We start from the raw sequence: 13,322 nt of genomic DNA, 5'->3' as shown, positions 1-13,322 counted from the left end.
TGGGAATGTTTTCACCTTCTTTTGGAGAGACTTTGAACATGATCACAATAATCTCCTCCTTGAATATTTGATATGATATAATCTATGACTGGTGTTTTCCTTGTGGGAACTTTTTAAACTACTGATAAAATTTACTCAATATTTACTGAATGTTATGGACTGAATTGTTCACCCACCAATTTAGATTTTGAACCCTAACCTCTAATGTGACTGTATTTGGAGATTAGGGCCTTTAGGGAGGTGACTGAGGTTAAATGAGGTTATAAAGTGGAGTCCTAATCCCAGAAGACAGATATCCTCATAAGAAGAGAAAGAGACACCAGAACTCTCTTCCTACACAGGCACAGAGGAAAGGCCATGTGAGGACACAGCGAGAAGGTGGTCATTTGAAATCCAGGAAGAGAAACCACATCAGAAACCAACCCTGTTGGCACTTTGGTCTTGGACTTCCTGCCTCCAGACGGTGAGAAAATAAATTTCTGTTTTTAAGCCACCCAGCCTGTGGTACTTTGTTAAGGCAGGCTGAGCAGGCTACCACATTGGACTGTTTAGTGCTTCCATTTCTTTTATCAGTCATTTCAGATATATTTTTCTAGGAATTTGAACTTTTCCCCTATATCGGTATAAAGTTGTTCAGAATATGTTTGATTTTTATATTTCTGCTCTATCTTCTTTTTAATTCCTATTATTACTTGTGTCTTTTCTTTCTCTTTTTTTTTTTTTTTCAATTATTTAGTTTTGGCTGTGTTGGGTCTTCGTTTCTGTGCGAGGGCTTTCCCTAGTTGTGGCAAGCGGGGGCCACTCTTCATTGCGGTGCGCAGGCCTCTCACTATTGCAGCCTCTCTTGTTGCAGAGCACAGGCTCCAGACGTGCAGGCTCAGTAGTTGTGGCTCACGGGCCTAGTTGCTCCGCAGCATGTGGGATTTTCCTAGACCAGGGCTCGAACCCATGTCCCCTGCATTAGCAGGCAGATTCCCAACCACTGTGCCACCAGGGAAGCCCTACTTGTGTCTTTTCTTATTTTATGGATTCACAACAAGGAGGATATTGCCTCCAAGAGGTTGAAAATTAGTTAAGAATCTTTTTAAGTAGGAAGCACAGTCATAAAGAGATATATAGTTTCTCTGTGATATTACATTAAACAATTTTTTTTTTTAGTTTGACCTTTTATTTCATCCCATTTATGTTAAAAAACAGAGTCATTTTTGTATAATTTCCCATATTTTAAATTTGGTTGTTTCCTTATAGTCTCATATAACTTTTTATTGTATCATAAATTTCCTATAAGCTAGTGGTTAGAGCTAGAAACTTGGTGAGATTCAAGGTTAATTGTTTTTGTTGTTGTTGTTGATTTTATTCTTCTTGTATTACATCAGGAGACACATGATACTTGATAGTTGTATTTTTACTGATGATAAGATTGGTAAATGGGATCAAGTTTGTCAGTCTGTTCCCACCATTAAATTTCTCCAGCAATGTTTTGACTCATGGTTAAATCCCCCAGCAACATTCCAACTAATGGCTTAAGCATCTATTAATGATAAATGTCTATATTATTTCATTAAGCGTTGCAAAATGGTGACTTTTAAAAAAAATTTTTTTATTGGAGTATAGTTGATTCACAATGTTGTGTTAGTTTCAGGTGTACAGCAAAGTGAATGAGCTATACATATACATATATCCACTTTTTTTTTTTTTTGGATTCTTTTCCCATATAGGCCATTACAGAGTATTGAGTAGAGTTCCCTGTGCTATACAGCAGGTAAAATGGTGACTTCTAATTCTATTATTTCTTCTGTATTTATTAGCTGAGGTTCTTTTTTTCCCCATTTGATTGAGATATAATTAACATAGCATTGTATAAGTTTAATGTATGCAGCATAATAATTTGACTTACATATACTGTGAAGTGGTTACCACAGTAAGGTTAGTTAACTTATATCATCTCATCTAGATACAAAAAAAGAAAAAGAAAAAGAAAAAATGTTTTTTCCTATGAAGAGAATTCTTAAGATCTATTGTCTTAACAAATTTCAAATATACCATATAGCAGTGTTAACTGTAGTTATCATGTTGTAAATTACATCCCAAGTACTATTTTATCTTATACTGAAAGTTTGCACCTTTTGAACAGCTTCATTCAATTCCTCCTCCCCCAACTCCCCACCTCTGGTAACCACAAATATGATCTCTTTTTCTATGAGGTTTTATTTTTTTTTAAGGTTCCACATATAAGTGAGATCACACAGTATTTATCTTTCTCTGACTTATTTCACTTAGCAAAATGCTATCAAGTTCTATCCATGTTGTCACAATGGCAGGATTTCCTTCCTTTTTATGGCCAAATAAAATTCCATTGAATATATATATATATATATATATATATATATATATATATATATATACCACAACTTTTTTATTCAAAAAAATTTTAGTGAGATATACTTTATTTACAATATTATATTAGTTTTAGGTGTACAAAATTTTTAGAGATTATACTCCATTTATAGTTATTATAAAATATTTGTTATATTGCCTGTGCTGCAGAATATTTCCTTGTAGCTTATTTATTTCATACATAGTAGTTTGTACCTCTTAATTCCCTACCCTTATCTTGCCCATCCCCACTTCCACCTCCTTGCTGGTAACCACTAGTTTGTTCTCTATATTTGTGAATCTGTTTCTTTTTTGTTATATTCACTAGTTTGTTTCATTTTCTAGATTCCACATATAAGTGATAACATACAGTATTTGTTTTTCTCCGACTTATTTTACTGAGCGTGGTACTCTCCAGGTCCATCCATGTTGTGGCAAATTGCACAATTTCATTCTTTTTTAGGGCTGAGTAGTATTCCATTGTGTGTGTGTGTGTGTGTGTGTGTGTGTGTCTCACATCTTCTTTATCATTTCGTCTGTTGATGGACACTTAGGTTGCTTCCATATCTTGGCTATTGTAAATAATGCTGCTATGAATATTGGGGTGCATGTGTCTTTTCTAGTTAGTGTTTTCATCTTCTTCAGATACATACCCAGGAGTGGAATTGCTGGATCATATGGTAGTCCTATTTTTAGTTTTGGAGGAGCCTCCACACTGTTTTCCACAGCGGCTGCACCAATTTACATTCCCACTAACAGTGTACAAAGGTTCCCTTTTCTCCACATCCTATTCAACATTTGTTATTTGTGGTCTTTTTGATGATAACCATTCTGATAGTGTGAGATGATATCTCACTGTGGTTTGATTTGCACTTCTCTGATGATTAGCAATGTTGAGCATCTTTACACGTGTCTGTATATCTTCTTTGGAGAAATGTCTGTTCAGGTCTTCTGCCCAGTTTTTAATTGGGTTCTTTTTTTTGTTGTTGAGCTGTTTGAGCTGTTTATGTATGTTGGATATTAACCGTTTAACAGTCATATCATTCACAAATATCTTCTCCCATTCAATAAGTTGTGTTTTCATTTTGTCGATGGTTTCCTTTGCTGTGGAAAAGCTTTGAAGTTTAACGAGGTCTCATTTATTTATTTTTGCTTTTGTTTCCTTTGCCTTAGGAGACAGACCACCCAAAATTGCTGTGATTTACGTCAAAGAGTGTTCTGTCTATGCTCTCTTCTATGAGTTTTATGGTTTCTGGTCTTACACTTAGGTCTTTAATCCATTTTGAGTTTATGTTTGTATTTGGTGTGAGAAAATGTTCTCATTTCATTCTTTTACATGTAGCTGTCCAGTTTTCCCAGCACCACTTATTGAATAGACTGTCTTTTCTCCATTGTATATCCTTGCATCCTTTGTTGTAGATTTATTGACTGTAAGCGGATGGGTTTATTTCTGAAGTCTTCATTCTGTTCCATTGAGCTATTTGTCTGTTTTTGTGCAAATACCATACTGTTTTGATTATTATAGCTTTGTAGTATAGTCTGAAGTCAGAGAACATGATTGCTTCAGCTCTATTCTTCTTTCTCAAGGTTGTTTTGGCTAGTTGGGGTCTTTTATGTTTCCATATAAATTTTTTAAATTACTTGTTTTATTTCTTTGAAAAAAGCCATTGGTATTTGGTAAGGATTGCACTGAATCTGTAGATTTCTTTGGGCAATATGGTAATTTTCACAGTATTAATTCTTCTAATCCATGAACACGGTGTATCTTTCCATCTATTTGTGTTGTCTTCAGTTTCTTTCATCAGTGTCTTACAGTTTTCTGAGTACAGGTCTTTTACCTCCTTAGGCAGGTTTATTTCTAGGTATTTTTTTCTCTTTGATGCAATTGTAAATGGGATTATTTCCTTAATTTCTCTTGTAGCCTGTTGTTAGTGTGTAGAAATGCAACAGATTACTGTATATTAATTTTGTGTACAAATTTTACTGAATTCATTAGTGATGCACTCTAGTAGTGTTTGGTGGCACCTTTAGGATTTCTATATATAGCATCATGTCATCTGCAAACAGTGACAGTTTTACTTCTTCCTTTCCAATTTGGATTCCTTTTATTTCTTTTTCTTGTCTGATTGCTGTGGCTAGGATTTCCAATAATGTGTTGAATAAAAGTGGTTAGAGTGGGCATTCTTGTCTTGTTCCTGATCTTAGAGGAAATTCTTTCAGCTTTTCACTATTGAGTATGATGTTAGCTGTGGGATTATCAGACAGTTCATAGATCCCTATTTCTTTAGGGTCAGTTATGAGAGCGTTATTCATTTCCTTGTGTCATGTCATGTTTACCTGATCTCCATGATCCCTGATTTGTTCTGTTGGTATGTGCATATTTGAGTTAGCAATCTCCTCTTACCTGCTCAGACTCCGTGATTCAGATTGATGCTTCAGCCTCACCTTATGTTCTGGGATTTTCACAATGGAGTCTTGCCTGTGGATAGTCCTCAAGCACATTAGTGTCAAAGGAAAACTTGATTGGGTATTCAAAGTCTAGAGGGAAACGGACCTGAAAGACTGTGAGGTCTGGCTCTATCAGCAGAGGAGTAGATTTGAACAATTGGGAATGTGGGAACCATGGGTTTCCTTTATATTATGAGAAATATTAAGGGTATGGGAAGGGAACTGACATTTCTGCAGGAGTTAGTAGGTGCCAAGACCTTTTCCAATGGCATATCTGGGAGGCTGTATGGGTGATGGGCCTGGAATGTGAACCCATGTGTGGTCAGCAGCCTCCTCAGAGAATGATTATGTGTGTCAACCCCACATCTTGGTGTCTGGAGCTGAAAAAACCAGTCATGTACTCCCCTCTGACTCCCCTGACTTCACAAGACACTTCTTATATCTCTGAGTCATCATCCTCTCCTCTCTCAGGGCACAAAGGGAAGACATTAACTGTTGAGCACCTGAGTCTTTACCAGGGACCTGGCCCTTTGCTGAATACATTGCAGCAGTTACTGTCTCCCTCATGGCACCCTGTAGAGGAGACATGATTATCCCCACCTTTTCAATGAAGAATTTGAAGCGCAAGGAGATTAAGTAACTTGGCAAAGAGATTAATTTGCAGCCAGTGAGTGGTGGAGGCAGGATTGTATTCATATTTCAAAGATATTTTGGGCTATTTTCAAAGAGCAGAATTTGACTAAAACCGCATGCATCCCAGCCCTTGGTAACAGATGAAGAGCCAACTATGGGGAATGGGACTCATCATGTCTATATCCAGAGGACACCAGGGTGCTTTGTCTTGGCAAGACCAGTATAGATACTTCTCATACAGTGGAGCAGTACTCACCAAGTAAACTATCTTGCTGATCAGCAATAAATTCTAACTCCTTTTGACTGTAAACCAAAACACAATGTATATGTCCAATTCAGTACACAAAGTACTCTTAACAATGTTGGGTTTTTGGTGCTTTAGATGTTGGGCTATGGGGGTGGGAGTGACAAAGCACTTCTGCAGCACTCCAGGCAGGGGGAGGATCAGCGGCAGCAGCCTGGAGGGTGGCTGAGAGCATATGGGTGGGGGATGCTGACAGTGCGAGCAACAGCTATCGAGGGGGAGGCACTCCTGGCTGGGTCAAAGGCACATCTTTGGTCTGCAGAGCATTTGTGCATAGTGGGGATACATTAAGGCGAAGTTGACACACCTCCCCTGTAAGGAAGAGAAGAGAGAGGTCACTGAGAAGCCACCAGAACTGGGAGCAGAAGGCTGTGGTTTCCTTGGCTCAAGGGGAGCAGGCTCAGGACCTGTTAGGATCCCCAGGGTGAGCCCTTGTTGATGCCCTTCCTCTCCCTGGGTGCTGGCCTCCAGCCTGTGCTCCTATTTCTAGACTCAGTTCAGGCATTGGACATCTGCCCTCCCTTCCCCAGGGAACCCTGTTGTTCTGACTCTGGCCTGCCTTTGCTCTGGTGTTGAACTTGTCTGCTTCCTTCTGGACTGGGAGCCTGTGGAGCAAGGACAAGGGCTGATTGCCACTGTAGCCCCAGCATTGCCCAGGCTCTCTTGGTGAGTGTGTGCCGAAGGGATGAGTCCCCACCACAACCCTCAGGCTGGGCTCTGGGCCCACAGGGCAAGGGCAGGTGGGGGCACCCTCAGATGGCTGATGGGCTATGGAGGCACATGGGCCCCTAGGTTTGGGTAAAGATTGATGCAGATCCTTTGGGACAGTGTAATCCATCTGTAGCAAAAACTGCCCCTGGCTTTTCTGTCATTTCCTCCTTGTCCCCAGCTCCTGCTCAGCTGAGGATTCCCAGCTGAAGAGCCCAGGTTGCCAGACAGGGTGCTCTAAGCACTCTGGAAGCTGGCAACAACTCTGAGCACTCAGCTCCAAGAGATGCAGACAGTGAATAAGAAAGGGTCTCCATGCTCTGAGGCAGCATAAGGGAGAAGAGGGAGAACACCTTGGTCTTTCCCAGATTCCCGGTTCACTTCCAGTGGGCAGGTCCTCAAGGACCACAGGGTCTACCTTTACCCCCCAAAATCTCATTGGCAACCAAGGCAGTCAGAATTTAGGAGCACAGTTTGAGCCATGGCCCCTGAGTGTGGACGCTTCTTAGCCTGATCTGTGCATCCCTACACCATGTACACTCACACCTTCGTGCCTTTGTGTCCCTCTGTTCTTTACATGAAGCATAGTATGCAAGGTGCCCAATAGAACACTCCCTGCTCTCAAGGAAGCTTCTAGTTCAGTGGTTTGCTGTGGTCGCTTGAATAATGGCCCCGAATATATCCCGGTCCTAATCCTTGGCACCTGTGGATGTTGTAGGTCATATTGCAAAAGGGCCTTTGCAGGTGTGATTAAGGATCTTGAGATGGGGAGACTATTCTAGGTTACCTGGGGGGGCTCCTACACTTGATCAAAGGGTCCTGTGACAGGGAAGCAGAGGGAGATTTGCCCAAAAAACAAGGCAATGTGACTGTGCAAGCAGAGCAGATTTAGATGCTGCCCTGCTGCCTTGTAGATGGAGAAGGGCCAGGAGCCAAGGAACACAGGGAATATAGCTCTAGAAGCTGAAAAGACAGGAAAAGCGTTCTCTCCTGGAACCTCAGGAAGGAGTGTGTTCTGGAAGGGCCAATATTAGAAAAATTCCTCTGGGGATTAGAAGGTGGTGGAGCAGAGAGACACTGTCATTTCACAGAAGGTAACAGTAAACAAGACCGACTGCCATAGTGCGTGGACTGTCATAAGGACACTCCTGGGTGCTGTGTCCCCATAGCCTGTCTGGGTGTCTCCTGCTGCACATTCAGGGCTGGGGTTGGGGGCCGACTCTGTTCTGCAGAGACTGTAGGTCCCAGCTGACACCTCGTCACTTAGACCAAGATTAACTTTAAGCCTGGGACCAGAGCACTGAGGGCTTCAAGAAAGGAATCAGGACTCACTCCTGCACCTACTGGAATACTGGGGTATCCACAGAAATCCTACAACACTAGGGTCTCCAGGACTAAGGTTGGGAGGGACAAGGTCAAATGGGATGGAGGCAGAGGAGTGGGAGGGGTCACATCTACCAGGCACAGTTACAGGCTCCCAGCCCCTCTCAGGATGAGCAGGGTTGATTTCAGGTAGCTCTGGCTGCTGCCACTTACTCTCTGGGTGGTCCTGGCAACTCCATTGACGTGTCAGGCCTCAGTTTTGCCTCCAGCGAGCACACAGGTCACTGTGAGCCACAGACTGCTGGACGGACTCGAGAGCTGGCATTGCAGGGGCCTGGCAGAGCCCTGGGCAGCTATAAGGCCCCCTAATCCATCACTCTGCCACTTCCCCAACCTGAGCTTCGAAGAGTGGCCCTGGGAATGGGACCATTTCAGAGAGGTGCTCAGCGCCCCTGCCCTTACCTTGCTGGGCAGGAAGGCCATACCTGGCATCTTCCCTTTGTCCACCCTATTGTCTCTTGCCTCCCTCCGCTTCGGCCCTCTGTCCCTCCTGATCCTGAGTGAGCATCTCTGGGTGGGTGTGTCCACTGTTCAGGGCATAAGGCTGGAGTGGGGCTCTTATGACTATAAAGGAGCTGGTTCTGGGAGAGGCTCCAGGAGAATCAAGTGGAAAATAGGGCTTCTGTGCAATCAAGGCTGGGACTCAGAGCTCGATTCAGACCCAGAACTTGGAGCCCAGCTGCCAAAGGAGCTCTGACACCACTGTCATCAGACAGTGTCTCTGCTGGGTGATTGCATGCCTCAGGTATATCACCAGCAGTGTCCAGAGGCTTTCAGGCCTGTCTAGAATTTCCAAACGCCCACCTGCCCAGCTACCAAGAGCCAGTGTTTTCCTGATTCAGTGAATGTGGTCAGTGCAGCCCTCACTACAGACCCTGAGACCACAACGTCCTCTAGGTCCCTGGCCCAGTCTGTACAAAATGTCTGAGCATGGGGACACCCAGGAATATGATGCCCAGGCAGATGATTATAAGGGAAATCAGGAGCACCATTCTCTATGGGCTTGGGCCCTGAGTAGGGCCAACTCTGGTGGTTTCGGGGTAACCATCATGAGACCATGAGTGCTGAACCGAAAGGGGGACAGAGCAGTGAGAAGGGTGGAGCCAGGCTCAGAATTCAAGTCCAGCTCTGTCCCTCCTGGCCTTTGTGACCTGGGACAAGTCACTCAGCATTTCTGTGGGTCAGACCCCCCTTGGTAAAGATAGGATAATAAGAGCACCTAAAAATACAGTTACTGGGAGGATTAAAACAGTGAAAACATGTAAAGTTCTTAGTCTAGCAACTGACCCACCTAGGATTCTGGTGTGTCATGCTTCCCTCCTGCACCCCAGCCCACACTCATGGGCTCCCTTGTCTCAGACCCACCAAGGGACCAAGCTCCCCTCCACTGAAGCTCCAGCACTTCAGCACTGCCCATCCCTGCCTCCTGGTTCTGACTGTGCCTCCCCTCTTCCCCCACTGGCCCAGAGCAGAGAGTGACACACAGAGCAGGTGCCCAACACAGGCCAGTGTTCACAAAGGGCCCACACATCTGCTCCACCAGATCCCAGGAGTCCTTGCAGTGAGCCAGTTCTCAGAAAAGGGAAGAGTGCTGAGAGGACACAAGACAGGCAGAGGGCAGGGCTTAGAGGGCGCAGAGATGGTCTAGCAGCACGGGGGTCTGCCAGGGCCAGCGCAGCCAAGGGTCAGTGGGAGCCATGGAGCCGGGGCTGGGGGTCAGAGTGGACACTGAGGGGAGCCCAGGACGGCCCAGCCTGCTCCCAGTGGGTCCGCATGAGGTCTCAGGGAACCCCTCAGTTCCCTGTTTTTCCCTGTGACCACTCCCACCAGGCCTGCCTTAGGGGATTAAAGCAGTACTTACCTGTCTGAGGTGAGCTTCATGAGGGTGTGACCCAGTGTGGAGTAGGTGATGAAGGACATCAGCAGGTTAGGGCTGGAGAAGTATGAAGACGAAGTCAACAAGCAACCAGGAAGGGGGTGCATGTCAATTTCCCTGCTCCCATTCCAAGTGTTTTGCTTTGGGGATCCGTTTCCTGAACGCTGGAAGTTCCTATAACTTAGTAAAGGATTCTGAGGCCTGTGGAGGTGTGGGGCCTTCCTGCTCCCTCCCTATACTCCCAACCCCCCAAAATCTCTCTCTCTCTCTCTCACTCACACACACACACACACACACACACACACACACACACACACAGAGGCATGCACAAGAAGATAGATACTCATGCACTTCTGCATGAGCCTCCCAACTGGCCTCTTTTCTACTGTAAAATTCTTTGAGACTCACCCCTTTTCTCTCCTTGCCCACCTTCCCCATGTCCTGCCCATCTCAAAGAAATTATTGTACCTCTTTTCAGCCTTTCACACATCCCTCCTGTTCTCTCCCTCCACTGTCTTCTGCTCCATTGACCCTCATTATTTTTTCTCTTAATTGCTACCATAGGTCCCTAGCTGTGCTCTCTACTGCTCTTGGCTCTTGTTACAAATCATTTCAACCACTATTATCAGACTCTTCTACCTGGAGGACCTCATGTATCATATTAGACACTTGCTCAAGAATCATCTGTAGCTCCCAATTACTCACAGCGGAATTCTAAGCCCCTTGGCCTGGCATTATGAGCCTCAATGGTTTTGGCTCCACACTGCCCTGTCTAGACTCATCTCTCAGGCTTCCCTGAGTTAACGCTATGCTCCAGTCAAATAGACCACTGACTCCACAAGAAATATCCTTGATCGTTCTTCTACCCTGTTTTCCCCATTCTTTAGGCTCTAGTTCAAAATTCCACATCCCCTAGAAAGTCATACTTGACTTAAAAAATTAATACTTGCTTTTTCCTAAAGTCACTAGAAATTCCTTTTCACTTTTCTTTTAGCCCTTGGCACAATTTAACTCGGTGTTTGGTTACTGGTTTGCCTGTTTATTAATCTGTGCGGTCCTCAAGGGCAGACTGTGTCCCCTACAATGTGGCCTGACCTCAGGCAGGAGCCAAGAAAGCTGCTGAGACCTGATGGAACCAGCGTGATCTGTCCTTTCTGCTTCAGAACACCCCCCTGGACTCTGTGCTCCTGACCAAAGGGACTTCTGTGACCACCGAGTCTAAAGAGCTATGTACCCTGCCCGGCAGAAGAAAACACTAGCCGTACTTTGTGTACTTCTCCACTATTTCATCCACTAGTTCGTAAATGTCCTTCCAAGTATCATTCGCCTTCTGTGACCTGAAAACAAAGAAGACCTGAGTCAGAGGGATGAGGCGCATCCATCCAGTGGGCAGTGTTTCTGCCTCTCGAGCTTCCAGCAGACACTTTAGCAAATCCTCCCCATCCCAGGTAGCGAAAGGCTGCCACACTCCTTCAGTGACCTCAGTGGGTCACCCTGGTGGTGACTTTCATCATTGTGAGTGCTGGGGAGGGTAAACAACCAGACCCATGTGCAGGGGAATGAGGGTCTTTGGGTGGCAAACCAGGATGGTTGATCATTTTACTTGGGGCTTTAAGACAAGGAAAGAGGGAGAATTCATTGGTTAGAAATGCCTCCAACGATTCTGACACGTTGCCTCTCGTCCCTCACGTATGGACACCCAGCAGGTACCCTGGCCTCAGGCCAGGGAGCATGTGTTACTCAGGCTGTTTTATTACCATTTTTTTTCTCATCAGCCTGCAAACTAGGCCTGGGACACTGCTGTCCTGACATCATGATACCCACCAGCAGGGAAAACTACAGGCCCTTCCTGGTCTCCTTCAAGTTTTTTGCTCCCATTGTCTTTAACTTTAGTGCCAGGATGGAGACTGAGGAGCCAGATGGGGGTGAGGGTGAGGAGTGTGCCGTGCTTTCAGACAAGCCTGGCCTGTCCCACTGTAGCCATGCTCTAGGCTTACTCCTCACTGATGGCCTGGGGATGGGAGATGGGTGCATAGGGCCCATTCCAGGAAACCTTCAGCTCCTCTTCCCCTTTGCAGAATCTAGCAAGACTCAGTCCTGTCCCACCCACTAGCCTCTGGGCTACTTCATCCAATGTCTAGGAGCGTTCCCCCTTTCCAGTTGATTGCATAAGCAAATACCTTCCCTACTCTACCTCCCAGAATGTTTTGAGGATGACAGATGTGCAGTAAAGGGCTTTGGGGACCGTAAAGTGCTTCAGTGATATTGGGAACCATAGCACTGTTACTACTGAATGAGTAAAATTTTTCCTCAGCCCCACGGAGGAGTTGAAAATGGAACCAAGGCAATCTGTCCAGTCTGAGGACACGCCCCTCCCTGTCCTTCCTTGAGGGTCAGAAGGTACAAAATGCACAACCCTGGTTTCCCAAGGCCACAAGCAGACAGACCAAACTGTTCATCATGTGCACACAAACTGTAACGTGGGTCTCCAAGTTGTCAAAGAAAGAAGCAAAACATTTAGAACCAGCAAAGCAAAGGACTTTCTAAGCAGTGACACTATGAGAATGCCTAACAGATGAAATAACAATTTCCCTGGGCCCTAGGAAAAATAGAGGTCATTCAGGTAAATAACAAAACAAAACAAACACGAAACCCAGAAATCACAGTGAGCTTCTTCCAAGTGCTGACAAGACAGCTCCTAGCAATCACCTGCCCCTCCAGCTGTGTAAGAGACGTGCAGGTCACAGATCCTGGTCAAGCTGATGGAGAGACTGACAACCATTCAGAAACTCTATGGTGTTTTTTTTACTTTCCAAATATAAATGTTTCCGGGAACAAAGGCCTGGGGCACTGATTCTAACTTAGGAACAAGGAGGCCACAGAGGTGTGTTCCTTGGGTCTAATCAAGACTGTTCTTGTCTCCCCTCTCTCAGAGGCTGGGTTCCCTTGCACTGCTTCCTGTCATCAGTGGTCCAGTGGACAGAGGTGCCCTGAGGAGCACCCGGGCCAGGCGGGAGAGCCACTCACGCGTCCACTATGAAGTACAGGTCAAAGGCACCCTCGCAGGATTTCAGCTTCTCCCAGTTGTTTCTGTGATGGCTGGTGCCCAGGTGGAAGCTTCTGTGGTTTGGGAGGTGGTGCAGGAATCTCCCTGGGCTCAGCTCTAGAGGCTGTAGCGCCAGCGTCAGGAAGAGCATGGAGCCCAGCATCCCGGGCCCAACATTCCCCATTTTCTTGGCCAGCCCCGTGGTCCCACTGGACCCTGGCCACTTCAGGCCACCTCAGGCTGGGGCATGTGCTACCTCCGCTGGTTCCCAGGGACCACCACTCCTCCAGCCCTTTCACTAAGGTGCACTGGTGCTGTAAGCCTCCCCTGGTATCTGCCCTGAGGGCAGAAGAGGCAAGAGGCTGGCCTTGGGGGATGTCCTCACTACCTGCATAATCCTCCCCTGTGATGTCCCTTATGATGGACAGGGAGGTTGGCGTGGTGACTTTGTGACCCGCAGGTCTGCTCAGTGTCCTGCTATTGACAATCCCAGTGGGGAGGCACGGGTGGGAGTAAGATGAAGCGTCCATTTGTTCTTTATCCCAATC

At 45.6% G+C, this 13,322-nt stretch overlaps 1 protein-coding gene across 1 annotated transcript in view; it reads right to left on the bottom strand.

Moving 5' to 3' along the window:
* Window positions 1-5,938: 5,938 nt before the first annotated feature.
* Window positions 5,939-13,322, bottom strand: part of LOC309642474 (anthrax toxin receptor-like) — a 37,746-nt gene continuing 30,362 nt past the window's right edge. Inside the window, exon 15 of the mRNA XM_082424066.1 lies at window positions 5,939-6,073. Coding sequence (XP_082280192.1) covers window positions 5,999-6,073 — 75 coding nt within the window. The 3' untranslated portion in view covers window positions 5,939-5,998. The remainder of the gene's footprint in view (window positions 6,074-13,322) is intronic.

Source organism: Balaenoptera physalus (genome assembly GCF_965194825.1).
Source record: "Balaenoptera physalus genome assembly, chromosome: 14".
Taxonomy (NCBI): Eukaryota; Metazoa; Chordata; class Mammalia; order Artiodactyla; family Balaenopteridae; genus Balaenoptera; species Balaenoptera physalus.
Note: the sequence above shows the minus strand (reverse complement) of the source record. Positions and strands in the feature narration are given on the sequence as shown.